At 62.6% G+C, this 15,308-nt stretch overlaps 1 protein-coding gene across 1 annotated transcript; it reads right to left on the bottom strand.

The window, feature by feature from the left end:
• Positions 1 to 126: 126 nt before the first annotated feature.
• On the bottom strand, positions 127 to 15,268 carry NOP14 (NOP14 nucleolar protein). The gene is made up of 18 exons (XM_059676840.1): positions 14,891 to 15,268; positions 12,422 to 12,556; positions 11,838 to 11,979; positions 10,841 to 10,980; positions 10,409 to 10,540; positions 10,076 to 10,198; positions 9,720 to 9,851; positions 9,163 to 9,445; positions 8,242 to 8,372; positions 7,809 to 7,894; positions 7,026 to 7,161; positions 5,381 to 5,482; positions 4,622 to 4,775; positions 3,052 to 3,211; positions 1,858 to 2,005; positions 612 to 730; positions 357 to 512; positions 127 to 248 (listed from the first exon to the last, which is right to left on the bottom strand). Exons 1-18 carry the CDS (start codon positions 15,083 to 15,085, stop codon positions 149 to 151), a joined length of 2,574 nt encoding a protein of 857 aa, XP_059532823.1. The 5' UTR covers positions 15,086 to 15,268; the 3' UTR covers positions 127 to 148.
• Positions 15,269 to 15,308: the final 40 nt, after the last annotated feature.

Genomic DNA, 15,308 nt, shown 5'->3' with positions numbered 1-15,308 from the left:
TTCGTCTGAACTGGACGGACCAACTAGTTCGTTCATCAGCACGTGCTCTCGGAGCGCTGCCCCAGGTCCACAGCGCGTTCAGGAGACGCTAAACGGGAGCTGACGTCCAGGAAAGACATCAGTGTCTCCCTGCCAAGATAAAAACCGTTTATTTTTTGAACTTTTTCCTCTTCAGAGCCTTCCATTCACCCTCCTGCTCGGCCAGGCTGTTGAAAAGCTGCTTCACTTTGCGCTTCCTTTCCGCATCCCTAAGGAGAAAAAGCCCAGTTTGGGATTAGTTTTTGGAGGACGTATGTGCACCGGGCGAGCAGGGGACACAGCCCGCAGGCTCCCAGCGCCCGCAGCAGCGGCCTCACCGTTCCATGATCTCCGAGAGCTGCATGCGGGCCAGGAACTGGTTGTCCTTGCGGATCTCCCGCACCGCGCCCTTGAACTCCCGCCTGTGCTTGTGGATCAGCCTCTTCCGCTCCTGCTCCTCCTTGGTGCTGCCCTGCTTCCTTCCAAACTCCAGCCTAAGAGCAGAGCCAGCGAGTTGGGCCCACACCCCACCCTGACCCCTTGGGGGCTGGGGTGCCCCTACCCACACCCTCCATGGAAGCAGCTGCACTCACACTTTGACTAGCCGGGGCGTGAACAGCTTCAGGGGTACAGGCTTGCTCCTCTCGCAGACCAGGGGCTGGTAGCGCCTCTCCTGGGCCTCCATATCGGCCAGCGCACTCCGACACAGCTCCTGCACAGGAACCATGCTGTGATGGCCGCGGCGGCCTCTCCAGCTCCTCCAGGAGGCTCTGCGGCCTCAGAGGCGGCAGGGAGGGACCTCCTTCCCTCCCCCAGGCCTTCCCTCATCTGCTAAGTAAAGGGGTGGGGAACGTCTGGCCCTCGGATCATACGAGGAATCACCTGGTCAGGCCCTGCCAAGGCATTCGGGGAGAACTAATGAAACGTTTGACCAGACAGAGCGGCTGGTTTTAAGCTGAAATTGTGGGGTGGCCCGGGAATGATGGCCAGATGGCCCTTGGCAGGTGGGAGCCCTGATGGAAGCGTCACCTTGCTGAGGGGGGCGGGGCGTCCGACGGGCATGACGGGCACTTAGGGGGAAGGCAGCCTGTGCTGCCAGCCCGAGCCCAGGACGGGTTATTCTTTCCCTGGCAGCGCCGCACACGGCGGGCACCGAGCAGGACCCGGTCTTTGTGATCTGACGTCACTTTCATTCCAACAGAAGAGCCTACAGCCTGCGCTTCCAGGAGCCGGCCGAGTGCTCCAGAAGCCAGCCCGCTGCTGTGCGTTCCTTCCTCTTCCCCACGCACAGGGCACAGGTGTGTCCCCGAACTCAGGCTTCCTGCACTGCAGGCACAGCCACCCCTGCCCGCCTGGAGGTTCGCCTCTGAGGGCCAAATGCCCCGGCTCCGTGGGGACCCCGTGCAAGGTACGACGTGCAGTGCCCCCGAACCCACAGGTCGCCCTGGCCCGCCCGAATCCGCAGGGTGACAGGATGTCCTCTCGGGTCACTTCCTGGGGGCAGAGACATGACAGCATGTGCGGGGGTGGCCATGCCGCACAATGCAGTCCCCGAGTGAGGAGGCCAGAGTGTGTGGTCCGGGAGGGACGGGTGCCAAGCCCTGGTGGGCAGTGGGCACAGAAGGGGACGTGACATGACCGTTCTCAGCTTAAACCCCAGGTCAGCCTCCGTGCAGCAGCAGTTATTTCTCAGCACTGACAGCTTCTCATTCGAGTTTCTCATTTGCAAACACAGTGCCCTTGACTTCTAGGGGTGCAGCCAAGGACCAACGTGCCCGCTAACCTGCCCCAGTCACAGGACGGGCTGAGCTGGGGCGCGCCCTCATGGGGGAGCCTCACCTGCAGCTCGTGGGGGTGGCTGCTGCCGGCCAGGTGCTGCGCCAGGAGGGCTCTGAGGGGCCGCGTGATGTCGTGGAAGGCGGGCAGCGCGCCGTACAGGAGCACACAGCGCTTCACCAGAGCCAGACACACGGCCAGGCAGGACAGCCTGCGGGGCGACAGGCAATGGTTGGGGCAAGACTTCAAGCCAACACTCAACTCTAAACACCCAGCATGGCTGCAGCCAACGAGGTTAGGAGCAGCCATGCCGGGGGAATGCCGTGGCCACCAGGAGCGGGCCCTGGTTTAGGGTTTGAATTACTGTTTACAAGGTCAAGCAGATATATTCGGAAAATAATGCTGTGGGAAGGTGTTTTTCATGGAAATAATGCCATCAGGACTTGAACAGACATTTTTCTAAAGAGGACATACAGGTGGCCAACAGGCGTGAGAAAGGCGCGCAGCCTCACTCACCACCAGGGAAACGCAAACCAAGCCACGCGAGGCACCGCCTCCCACCGGTTAGGATGGCAGCAGCGGCTACTCAAACAGCAACAAGGCCAGCGCCGGCCAGGTCCTAGTGGACCTGGGTCCTCGTGCACTGCTGCTGGGAACGCAGGCTGCGCGGCCACTGCGCCAACATGCAGGCTCCTCTAGAGCAGCGGTTCTCAACCTGTGGGCCGCGACCCCTTTGGGGGTCAAACGACCCTTTCACAGGGGTCACCTAAGACCATTGGAAAACACACATATAATTACATGTTGTTTTTGTGATTAATCACTATGCTTTCATTATGTTCAGTTTGTAACAATGAAAATACATCCTGCATATCAGATATTTACATTATGATTCATAACAGTAGCAACATGACAGTTATGAAGTAGCCACGAAAATAATGTTATGGTTGGGGGTCAGCACAGCATGGGGAGCTGTGTTAAAGGGCCGCGGCATGAGGAAGGTTGAGAACTGCTGCTCTAAAGGTTAAATAGAATAAAACAGAGTATTTTCTTCTTCCTGATGGTACTCTACGGGGAACTGCTGGCAATTTCCTTTCACACAGGTGACTGTTAGGACAGAAATGCCACTGATTTTTGCAAACTTTGTTAAACTCAGTTATTAGAGCTGATAGCTTTCTACACGTAAGGTCCTGTCACCTGCAGAGATGAGGCGGGCCCGCTCGAGGCCCGGGACCGGGGTGGCACTGAGGCCGCACGTACCTGGCGTGGTTGGCCTCCGTCTCGGTCTGGGCGTGCCGTGCGCTCGCCCAGTGGAGGGACAGGCTTCTCCTTTGCCACGTGGCCGCGTCCCCCTCGTCAGACACCACGAGCAGCTCCGAGTTCCTCCCCAGAGGTCGGAAAGGGTGCACCAGAGCGTAACCTGGATTCCAAGGGGACGGGACAGAGTGCCTCTGAGTATCAGGCTCACTCTTCACAAACGCACGGGCTGTACCGCGGGTCGGGGGGCGGCCTTGGCGGGAGGCAGGCCGTAAAGGACACCCGAAGACGAATGAACTGGACCGAGCGTGAGACACGGGTGACAAAGCCGAGGAGGACGAGCGGTCTGTCGGAGTGCTGGGCGGGGGCTGCAGAGTCCACAGGTCAGAGGCTGTCCCACAGGCGCAGGCTGGGGAGGACCCTGTGGTGTGCAGGGCTCGCCCGTCATCACCCAGAAGAGCATCGCGGCAGAGGGAGTAGCCTGCAGGGGGGCCCGGCAAAGCGGGGGTGGCGGGTACACGGAGAGGGGAGAGGGGCCACAGCAGGCACCCCGCTGCCTGGCCGGTGCCCAGCGCACTCTACACGCACCCCGACCGCAGTCGCTGCCTGACAGATTCCTCGGGCCTGAGTGTGTCCCGCGCCCTGCCTGCCGGCCCACGGGAGCACGCAGCGTGGCGGCCAGGGAGCAGCCACGGGCAGGACCCAGGGCCGTCACTGTGAGGTCAGGAGGGAGAGCGAGAGGACAGTGGGCACTGAGCTCTGACAGGACCGAGCGAGGGGCCGGCCGCCGGGCTCCGGGCAGGAGGGAAGCGGCGATGCACAAGCCCGGGAGGGAGTGGAGCTGAGCACAGAGCAGGACCAGTGGGGCGCTTCCTCGTCAGAAACCTCCCCGCCCCCCACCCCCCGCATCCGAGAGACTGAACCCCGCGGACACGCTGCCCAGTGGACCTGCAGCGGAGCCCGTGAGCGCACCAGCACGTGCTTGTTGCCACGTAAAAAAGTAAGATAAAAACCCTGACTGGTTTGGCTCAGTGGATAGAGCGTCGGCCTGCGGACTGAAGGGTCCCAGGTTCGATTCCCGTCAAGGGCATGTACGTCGGTTGCGGGCACATCCCCAGTAGGAGATGTGCAGGAGGCAGCTGATCGATGTTTCTCTCTCATCGATGTTTCTAACTCTCTATCCCTCACCCTTCCTCTCTGTAAAAAATCAATAAAATATATTAAAAAAAAAAATCTTCGTTGTGTGTTTTGCTTAGCCCCAAATAGGGAAATATTTCAACACATCAACGTAAAGCTGAGACTATTTCTGGCTGAGTCGCAGCTGCCTGGGTGAGCCTGACTTAGGGCACGTCTGTCAGACCCGCCACGTGTGGCTTCTGGGCACCGCGGGCAGAGAGCGTCCCGATTTCTTCCACGCCCACACCCGGAACAGGGCGCTACTCTGGGCGGGAGGACTTGCGATGTCTGTCTTCCGCCCCCTCTTCCATACCCCACACTTGCTACAATGAGCATGGCTTCCTTTCAGCGCTTTCAAAGCCCCAGTACAACCGCGGCCACAGCTGTGGCGGCTCACCTGGACCTGGCTGGTTGGGGGTGGCTATGTACAGGATGCCCAGGAGGAAGTTGACCAGCTCGGGGATGAACCTCTGCGACAGGGACACGTAGTCCAGGAACACGCAGCACACGAACAGGCCCTTCACCACGTCCGGGAGGGACAGCACGGGGCACTGGCAGAGGGACAGAACCAGTGACTGGTCAGGACACGGTCCGGACCCTGACCACCTGCTCCCCAGGTGAGTGGGAGCCCCCACTCCTCCCGGGGCCGGGCAGAGCCTCAGTGGAGCTCTGCCCATCCCAGTGTGCGGGGCCGCGTGAGTGCCCAGCCCAGGCCCGACCCGGAAATGCGGGGCCCGCGTGAGTGCCCAGCCCAGGCCCGACCCGGAAATGCGGGGCCCGCCTGAGTGCCCAGCCCAGGCCCGACCCGGAAATGCGGGGCCCGCGTGAGTGCCCAGCCCAGGCCCGACCTGGAAATGCGGGGCCCGCGTGAGTGCCCAGCCCAGGCCCGACCCGGAAATGCGGGGCCCGCCTGAGTGCCCAGGGCACTGGACCCCCATCAGACGTGATGCTTCCTCCACGGGAAGCGGGTTTTCTGGGCTCACACCCTCTGTCGCCTCCACGTCTGGGGCTGGAGCTGGCGCTCGGGGAGGGGCTGTGTCTGACCTCAGCTCCCAGCTCCTCCCCTGGATGCTTTCGGATGAGCTTCGCTCCCACCCGACCCCGAGTGTCCGTGTCCTTGACCCCCTCAGCCATCGGCTTTGGCGGAAGGACGTACCTTGGTAAGCAGCTGGCTCAGGCACACCAGCGCGGGCGTCACCACGGGGTGCCAGAAGTCAGAGGTCGGGAACAGCATCCCAGCAATTTTCAAGTAAATGAGCTGGGAAGAAAGTGGAACCACCAAGATTACAGAGCGGGAGACGCCGTTTGAAGTCCTGCCTGTACAGGGGCAGGAGCAAAACAGCTTTGAACCTGGTCAGAGCAGCGATGCCCCGAGGGTCCCGCTGGGCTGTGGGCTCGTGGCCAGGGCAGGGCCCCCACAGCAGCTGTCACCCGCCGCCGCCCCCCCCGCCCCCCCCGCTGGGCTCTCTGGAACGTGGTGGCTGGTGGGGGCGCAGGATGAGGCTGCACGGCCCCGGAGCCGGCCGGCCTGGGGCATCAGGCCCACACTGGGCAGAGGTCACGGCCGACGGTGCACCCGCGGCCTCTAGGCCTCCGCTCAGGGGAAGCGGCCCCACCCATTCTTCCCGCGACCACCTCACAGCACACGGGGCAGAACGACAAGCCCACGCGGCCACGCGCAGGGCCGCCCGAGGATGGGGCAGCGCGCCCACTGCACAGCCGAGGAGACCGAGGGCTGCTGGGCGAGGGAGCTGGAGGCTGTTCTCCAACGCTCTCCTGGGCTCTCACCGTCCCCAGCCAAGTTCCCACCCCCACCTGCTCATCTCAGGACAAATGGCTCTGCCCACAGCCCATCGCCAAAAGCAGTGTTTCTGGGAAGCTCCCAGGTCTCCCTTCGCATCAGGCGCTAATGACTAACGCAGGCGCACGGAGACTGGAAACGTGGCAAGCAGGCAGAGGCGGGCGTGCAGCATGGCGCCGGCGGGGCTGGAAGGGGCACTGCCCAGCCCACCGTGTCCCGGGAGGTGGGGAGCCTGTACCATCTCGACAGGACGCTGCCTCCTGCATGCTCCCAAGATGCATCTGTTTTGTCTTAGGTGATGACAAGCGGTGACTTTTGGGGACCACGGGTCAGGCACAGCCCACAGGCTCCCCCGCCACAACGCACCCAAAGGCAGCTGTGCCCCTCACCCCCTCACAGACGAGGCGGCCAGGCCCACAGCTCAGACGAAGGGACTGGGTTGAGGACCAGGCACCTGCCCAGGCCTTGCTACTGGCCCCCCACAATACTGGGTAGAAAGAGGCTCCGAGGAGGCAGACGGGGTCTCCCTGGCCAGCGGTCTAGGTCCCCCCAGGGCGGACGTGGGGAAAGGTAGCTGGGCGGAGGCTCACAGAACTGAAGTCGCCAGCAATGCCGTGGACACCGGCTCAGACGCTATTTGAGGAGCCTTTTAAAGACATGGATAACAAACCACAAGTCTTGTATTTTAAGTTTCTGCTGATCACTGTTCATTCCTTTCAACACGAAGTCCAGAAAATGGAATGACGGACTGAGACTCACTACCACTGACACAACCGCCCTCAGCTAACTGTCTCCTAGTGGGCGCGGAGACGGAGCTGAGCGGCCCTGGGCTTGGGTCTCCCTGGAAACCGCTCCTCCCATTGGCCTTAAAACCTCTGCCGTGAAGACTAAACATGCCCCGTTCACACGCAATCTCAGTCCACCGCTAACGGAGAGCCATCCCCCAGGTCACCCGGAGGGCGGACGGCCTCTGAGCCCGGGGAGCCCGAGCCCCACTTACCACGTCCAGCCCCGGGAATGCAGCCCGGCCCTTGGCCTCGATCGTCCCTTCCATCTCGTGCATGGCGTCTCGGAGCACAAACCTCACGGACTCGCTCGCAGATTCAGGAAACATCTGGCAGAGGTTGTACAGCTGCCTGTTCATCAGAAACACAGGTCCGTGCTGGGCTCCAGCCGGGAAGGCACCCTGCACCCCGGGACCTCGCCTGTGCGTCACTGCCGACAGGCTGGAGCCAGAGCCCCGGTGACCCCCCCCCCCCACGGCCGCCCGGCTGCCCCTGTGCTCGGCTCTATAACAGCCCCCTGACCTATGCTGTTTGCCAGAGGGGAGCACGTTCTATGCGCCCACCCGGCTGACCGGCTACGTGCTTCCCCACAAACTCGCGACTCCTCACCTCACATCTGAAATGGCAGAGGCCACTAGGCCCCGCTCTCACTAACCTCCCCCGTGGAAGACCCCAGGCCTGCCCCAGCCACTGCAGGTCACAGGAGCCTGCCCAGCACCACGTGCTCCAAACACCTCAGCCGCCCAAGCAGAGCATGATGGGTCGCTGGAGAACGAAAGCGAGTCAGCCATCGATACCATGAACAGACCCATGTCTGTCGCTCTGAACTGAGGACACGCCCAGCTCTGGGGCAGGAGCAGCAGGTGGCCTGTCACAGGCGCTGTGTCGTGGCTGCACGTGAGTCCCATTTACCAACTAGGTTGACCTTCACACCCCGTCATGTATTCTTACGGCTCTAAAGTTGCTCAGCTCAGTGCCCCGCCGCCATTTCTACTCACACAACCAACTTGTCAATCACTCTGAGGTCTGGTGGGTCCTCTGTAGCCAGTTCGCCCACGTATTCCAGAAGGAAGCCGAACAGTTTCTGGGGGACACGGAGGGGAGCAGCTCAGTGCTGACCCGGAACGGACCTGGGCAGACACGCACCGCCCCCTCTGGCTGGCGGGGGGGGGGGGGGAGCCTCAGCGCGGCAGCAGGCACCCCGCACCCTGTCTCAGAGGGGGCGTGTCAACGACTTCCCTGAGGGGCTGGCCAGGCTGCTCGACGGCCACAGGAGGCCAACTCTCGGGTGACATGAGGGCCCCGGTGGGGGCCTCCTCCAGGCCTGCCCAGGGCTCCCGCCCCGGCCCTCCCCTCGCCAGCAGCACAGGGCCCTGATCCCCGCAGCTCGGGGACGGCCGACGCTCCCGCGCTGACCCCGTCTTCACGCACCTCTAACTTCTCCTTGTTCCCCACGGCGAGACTGGGGTGGTGGCACTTCTGGATCCGCTCCACCACCAGCAGCTGCTCCTCCACGGGCTTTCCCGCCAGCAAAGACTTGAGGTCCTCAGAGGACTCGGGAGCTGCCGAACACACGCGCACTCACTGCTCAGACCGGCTCTCGTCTCGGGAACAGACGCAAAACCCGGACTCAGCGTAAGCGGCACTGCGCCCCTCGCGGCCGCGAGAGACAGCGTGACTTCTCTATAGGAGCATGCCCTTCGCTGCGTGTGGTCACATCACAAGCCCCCGTGTGTCCGGGCTCGTGGGGAGCCACCACCTGAGAACAGGCACCGTGAGGAATCTCCTCCATCCCCGTGCGCCGTGAGCCAAGCCCACAGAGGGCGGGAGGAGCCACGTGAGCGTAGCCATGGCTCGCACCTGTCGGAGCCACTGCCACGGAGCTGGCCTCACGGCGAGCCCACCGTCCCTGGAAATGACCTACAGCCACAGGACAAGGCGGGACTGCTGACCAGAGTGGACGACTCTTCTGTGTCCTGGAGGGACACTGCCCTGTCTCATGCAGCTCAGCGGCCCCTCCCTGGTGACGCCCTGGTCCCCCAGGCCTGCCCACCGAAGGCTGACACTTAACAATAGCACGAAGACACTTCTCCAGAAAGTGTGTCTGCCGCATCCTGTGTGTGGCCATGTAACAAAGGCCCCCACGGTGCCAGGACCTGGGCCCGTCCCCAGGCAACACTGGACAGACAGGAGGAGCATGCCCGCTCGCCGGCGAGGCTGCAGCCGGCACGAATCCAGGTCTCCACGCGTTCAGAGAGCACGCTCGCCCCGCCCCCCACGCAGCTCAGAGAGGCAGGCTGACCGCCAGCTTGGACTTGGCCCCGAGACCCAGGCAACACGACAGTTTGCTACCTGCAAACGTGTAGGGCAGCTCAGTCCTGGCGGCGTCCCGAGCTTCCTGACCATGGCCTGTTGACCTCCCCCCAGGCGGTGGCCGCGGCTCCTGCTCTGGCTGCTCGCTCTCCTCCTCGCTCTCCACACTGCATTCCAGGTCTGAGTGGCTGTCGGAGCCGCCGCTGTCCTCTGCATCCTCCTCGCCCTCCTCTTCCTCTCCCTCCTCCTCCTCCTCGTCCTCCTCGTCCCCACCGTTACTGGCTTCCCCGCTTTGTGCTTCCTGGACGTTCATCTTTCCGTCCTGGGAACAGGATACGGAACCCACAGGCGTGACGACCGGGGACCGTGGTCGGAGTACTTGTTAGCAACCGAGGGAAAGCAAAAGGAGAGCCGAGAGAGGGCAGCGCCACGCGATCATCTGCCCAGTCTCGGTGCCTGGACACCGTGAACACGCAAGCACAGAGCTGCAGGGAGGCGTGGCGAGATTTACAGTTTCCACCCGAGATAAACCAAGGAAGTGAGAAACCCAGTGTGCCCTCTTCCGCTAAAGGGGAAAGGGAAGGCCGGCGCCTTACTTTGTAGGAGAGCAGACGCCGGTCATCCCTGTCCAGCACGAATCCGTCGTTTAAGTCGTCTGCAGACACGTGTGCAGGCCGCTTGCTGTCCTGGTCCTCGCTCGCCCCCAGCATCCTCCGCACCCTCTCCGCCTGCGCGGGAGAGGTCACGTGTGGGGCCCACAGGGAGGGCAGCAGGGTGTCATCTGAACTTTTTACTTTCATAATTAGGAAAAGATCTTTAAAAAGGCACTTATAGTAAAACACACAAACTTTAAAGAGACTAAAAAGGTCCCACGGAGCAGCTCGTCCCCCTCCCAGAACGAGGCGGGAGGCCTGACAGGAGGGCCACAGCCCCGCCCCCAGCGTCCCCGCACCTCCAGGCGCCGGAGCCGCTCCTGCTCCTCCCTGGCCAGCTCCTCCTCCGTCTTCATCCGGTCCGAGGGCTGCGCCTTCATCTCGAAGCCCAGCTCCCGCACGGCCCGGTCGTAGGCGTCAGGCTGGCAGAGAGAAGGGTTCACCTGGTCTCCCTTTCAGGAGCAAAGAGCTGCCGGGCCGCTCCCTGCACCACCGAGGCTGATGCCACCACGGGCGCGGCCGCGGCCTGCTCTCCCTGACGTCAGGTATCAGGTAACCTGATAACCGTCACCAGCAAGGAGACCAGGACCTGCGCCACCTCTTCTGCGGCGTCTGCTCGGCCCCGCGCCCACCTGGGGTTTCTCCTGGCGTCTGCTCTGGGCCTGGGGCGCCCGGCGGGCCAGGAGGCTCTGGATCTCCCTCCAGTCGCGGTCCAGCTTCTCTGTGAGCTCCAGGGCATCTTCCCGCTGGGCCTGCCTCTCCCGCTGGAAGGAAGCAGAGGCATCACTGCGGGCCCCCCGCCCCCCCGCACCCACGTGTCAGCAGGAGAAGGGGCCGCGGGCGATCTCGCTGTTGGGAAACGCCAGTGATGTTCTGCAAACCCTGCTACAGGCCCAAATGCTGAAGCCAACCCACAACCAAACACCCATCACAGCCAGCCCCTGCAGTCGGTGCTCGGGAGCCAGACAGGAACGGGCCGTCCTCAGAAAGCAGCCGGCACGGCGCCCGCAGAGGAGCCCAGAACCCCAGCGCCGGAGGAGCGCCTCCCCGACTGAGCGGCGCACCTTCTCCTGCTTGGACTTGGCGATGAGCTCCTCGATGAGCTCTTTGTGGGACCTGGGCCTCGCTGCCTCCGGGCCTGGCTGCTGGGAGGGCTTCTCACGAGGGAGCGCTCCGCCTCCGAAATGGGCCGCCGTCAGCTCGGCTGCAGAGCAGAAGCAGAGCTGTGAAGCCCCCGTCTCCCCAGAGCGCTCACACCCGGCGCTCACGCTGGACGAGGCACTGGTCGCTCTACGCCCCCGGCTACGGCTACAGTGAACTAGGGTGACGTTCACATAAGGCAGGGCACTGCCCTGGCCCGTTTGGCTCGGTGGACAGAGCGTCAGCCCTGGGACTGAAGGGTCCTGGGTTCGATTCCTGGGTTGCAGGCTGGATCCCTGGCTCCGGTTGGGGCAAGTGTGGGAGGCAACCAATCGGTGTTTCTCTCACATCGATGTTTCTCTCTCTGTCTCTCCCCCTCCCTTCCACTCTCTCTGAAAATCTATGGAAAAATATCCTTGGGGCGCCCTGGCCCATTTGGCTCAGTGGACAGAGTGTCAGCCCTGGGACTGAAGGGTCCTGGGTTCGATTCCAGTCAAGGGCATGTACCTGGGTTGCAGGCACATCCCCAGTAGGGGGTGTGCAGGAGGCAGCTGATCAATGTTTCTCTCTCATCGATGTTTCTAACTCTCTGTCCCTCTCCCTTCCTCTCTGTAAAAAATCAACAAAACATATTAAAAAAAAAATAAAAACCAAGAAAAAAAAATCCTTGGGGAAGAATTAACAACAAAAAGACAGGGTACGGTCTCTTCCTCAGCCTCCAGGAGCTCTGCCTGCCTCACCTACCGCCCCCTGCCCCTGCCGTCCACCTTCTGTGGCTCCGGAGGAAAGCATGAGAAAGCCGTTTCGCGTAGAATTTCTCGGGAGCTTTATGGTCAGCGACACTTCTATCCAACCCTTTCCAAGGCGCCCAGGAGGCCAGGCTAGTGGTGCGCAGACGGCTGTCCCTGCTCCTGCCCTTACCGGACAGCGTTCCTCGCTCCTCAGTGTCGCTGTCACTGTCGACAACGTCGTTCAGCTTTTCGATGTCGGCCAAGGACTGGCCGTAGTGAGTTAACTCTTCATCTTCGTTGAGGTTGTAGATGTTTCTTTTTTCATGTTGTCGCTGACAAAAGAGGAAGAGAGTCAGTTTCCTAAAATGCCCACATCCATCTAACAGCAAAACCCGTTATTTTTCTGCTACTTGTGCAGCGTGTCAGTGTCGCCTCAGCAGCTTTAGGGTTATTCTGCGCCATCTGAGCAGCGGTTCAGATTCAAGCAGAACCCCAGGTCAGTCAGTCAGCGGGTCAGGCACGTCCCGCGGCCTTGCCCACCGGCCACTCGCTGTCCACCCACCCGAGCTGGAGCCAGCGCTTTAGTGAAAACTCGAGGACACAGCCCTGCCGAGCCCTCAGCTGCCGGATGGATCCACCAGCGTGTCTGCAGCCGGCCCTTCCCCTCCGGCCTCGCCAGCCTGGGCCCAGGACTCAAGACCCACCCTCTGCACCAGCAGGCAAGTGCCCGCAGGAGCACAAATGAATGTACAGGAGGCCCCACTGTCTCCATACCTGCTGCTCCAGAGCGAACCTCCGCATCATCTTCTCCTCCGCGCTGACGTGGCTGTTGTACTCCCCGAGGCGCTTGTCTATGAACACGTTGGACTTGTCCCGCTCCTTGTACTCCTTCAGCAACGTCTGCGTGCGCTGGAAACAGAGCATCCATCACGCTTGGCGAGCTCGGACCCCAAAGGGGAGACGCTCCCCAGGGGACCCCACGGCGGCTCTCGTGCGTCGGAAGGTGACACTGCCACCGGCCATTCTGTGTCCTCGAGGCCACTGACACCAACAGCCCAACAACAGGGCCAATCGGGGGCTGCCCCAGGCGACCTGCAGGACGCGCCCGACGCTGAGGCTTAGGGAGAAGGCAGAGCGGAGCACTCAGAGGTCCCGCCAGGCTCAGAAGCTGGAGGAGCGGAGGCCCCAGCTGAGAGGAAGGGAAAGTCGCAACAAGGAGCTGACAGGAAGCCATGGGTCAAGTCTGCCGCATGACCAGTGACGGCACAGACTGTGGCCGCATCTTTCCTCCTCGCTGTTACACACACGTTTATTTGTATGTCAGTCAATCCTGTTACTCATGTGTCCGTATTTGGCAAGTCTGCCTTCTTGCTAAAGTTTACTTGTAACCTCAGGCCAATACGCGCAGCACCTCTGTGGTCACTCGATGACACGTGCGCGCGGCCTAGGACGTGCAGCCAAGAGCATGGGCACCAAATCCCATCAGCTCCACGCCCAGCCGGGCCCCGGCTGTGATCCAGAGAAGGGTGGTCCTGACTCAGGCTGTCAGCGAATGCTGTGTAGTGGTAAGCACTGAGTCTGGGTGGGGTCCCAGCTACAGGCCTCCTGGTCCGGACAGCCCTTCACTTCCCAGGGACCATCACACACTCCAGCCTCCCTCACCGGCCACTGACCCCTCCGCACAAACGTGACCTAACTCAACTGGACGGCCGGCGTCCCGCCAGACAGCTCTGAGCCTGGACCTCACGCTTTGGGACACTCCACTCCACGGGCGGCCACTGTGGGCCCCGAAGCACTAAGTCCTGCTTCCTTCCAGTACTTGAGTTTGTCTTGTGGGCCAAGCCTGGGGGATTCGGAGGAAGCAGGAGTGCCCCTCCAGGCCACCTGCCGCCGGCAGAGGAGGGTGAAGAGCCTGCCAGGGGCTAGAGGCGTGAGCACCCCTCCTGTCTGGCTCAGGGGGCCTGGGAAAGGATCAGAGTGGTGGGTTGGGCTGACCTTTGGGAGATTTGGGGGATAAAACAGGCCTTTTTGGACAAATTGAGTTGCAAAAGGCAAAACAAGGACAATAGGTAGGGTCCAGATTGTGAAGGCGCCTGGGAGTGAGGAGCTGAGAGGTGTGAGCGCGCAGTCCACTCCGTCCTCACAGCCACCACGAGGCTGTCAGCGCCCCACTTCAGCAGTAAGGGAACTGAGGCGCAGGTGAACACGAACGTGTCTGTCGGAGCCCACACGCTCGTCCCCCACGCCTGCCCGGGGTGTGCCTGGGGACCGTGACTCCGTGGGAGTCTAGCCTACTGTTCCCACTGCCAGCCCCTTCAGTGGGGTGACATCGCATGCAAACAGAAGACACTGGATCGGCTGTGTGACGGAACACAGACCATGTGCCCTCGAAGGCAGAGGCCGAGTCTTCATGCATCTTTATCTCCCCAGCAGCCAGAACGGAACGGAACCGTAAGTGCTGGTGGCGCTAAGGCTGCAGACATTGGAGCCGAGTGCAAGCCCCAGCCCCTCGCAATCGTAGGTGCGAGGAAACTCACTGTCCCCTGGGCCTTTCCCACCAGCCCACTCACTGTCTTCCTCAGCCGAACAAGGATCCTGTTCAACAGGTCAGTGACCGGGCCCCAGGGCCCCAGAACCACAGAGCCCGGGGCACTGCCAGGCGCAGACGGGGCCAGGCCTGAGGGCACTTGCCCCCGAGGCCGCATTCGCTCACCGGACCCTACTGAGCACCCTGTGTGGCCCCTATCCTGTGAAGGAAAGGGTCCCTGGGCCCTAAACACAGAGCGCAGTCTGAACGGGGAGAGGCCAGCACAGAGGGAGCTGGAAAAGGGGTCGCGCGGGTGCTGGGTCTGAAGGCGGGGCAGTGTCCAGGGGGAGGTCAGCCGGCCCAGCACACGCAGAGGCACGAAGAGAAACGCGGTCTAACGTAGAGGACAAGGGCACTGGACACGTCCAGCTGCGCCCGGCGCTGTCCCAAGGACGGTCAATGTACACATTCGATCCTCCCAGCTGCCCAGGGTGCTTACAGACGGGGAAACTGAGGCACAGAGAAAGAGCCAGAGTGCCCAAGGCCGCGGCAGGCCAGCCAGCGTGTGGCTCCAGCACCGCAGGCCGGCTCCGATCGGTGCTGCTCCGGGGAGAGGGTGGGAAATCCCGGGGGCCCCGGCAGGCGCGCCGCGCTCCCGAGTGAACCCGCAGGGCCAGGCGCCATCCCTGCCTGCACCCCAGGGCCACCGCCCTTACCTTCTGGATGGCCCGCGCGCGCGACACCCCGGGCAGCCCCACGTCGTGGCGCGTCTTCCTGCCCAGAACCTGGAACTTCTGCCTGTTGACTTTTACTTCGAACGGGTTGGGGTTGGGCCTGGCCCGGCCGCCCCGCGCTCCCGCCGGGGCTCCCGGGGCCTTGGGGCGCGCCCCGGTCGCCCTGGCCTTCCCCATGGCCAACTCTCGCCGCACCCCAAGGCAGCGGCTCGACTCCGCACGGCCTGGCCGACCCGGAGGAGGCGAGCCTACAGCCCAGCACAGCCGGCGGAGAGCGGGTCCCAGCGCAGACACGTGCCGGGATCAGGAAGCCGTCCTCGCCTCGGTGTCGCGATAACTGAGCCGGGGACTGAGAGACACATCCGGCTCAGCCTACTCTCCAGTACGCGGCGCGACTACA

Source organism: Myotis daubentonii, chromosome 1 (assembly GCF_963259705.1).
Source record: "Myotis daubentonii chromosome 1, mMyoDau2.1, whole genome shotgun sequence".
Classification (NCBI taxonomy): domain Eukaryota; kingdom Metazoa; phylum Chordata; class Mammalia; order Chiroptera; family Vespertilionidae; genus Myotis; species Myotis daubentonii.
The sequence above is the reverse complement of the archived record's forward strand: the minus strand, read 5'-3'. Positions and strand labels throughout refer to the sequence as shown.

What these genes read in the sequence shown, in the direction of transcription:
- NOP14 (XM_059676840.1), bottom strand. Translation starts at nt 15,085, where the DNA reads ATGGGGAAGGCCAGGGCGACCGGGGCGCGCCCCAAGGCCCCGGGAGCC. An exon ending in TGAGCCAGCTGCTTACCAAG is followed by an intron (nt 4,776 to 5,380) that starts GTACGTCCTTCC and finishes TCCCTCTGCCAG; the next exon opens with TGCCCCGTGCTGTCCCTCCC. An exon ending in CTCTCGGAGATCATGGAACG is followed by an intron (nt 249 to 356) that starts GTGAGGCCGCTG and finishes TTTTCTCCTTAG; the next exon opens with GGATGCGGAAAGGAAGCGCA.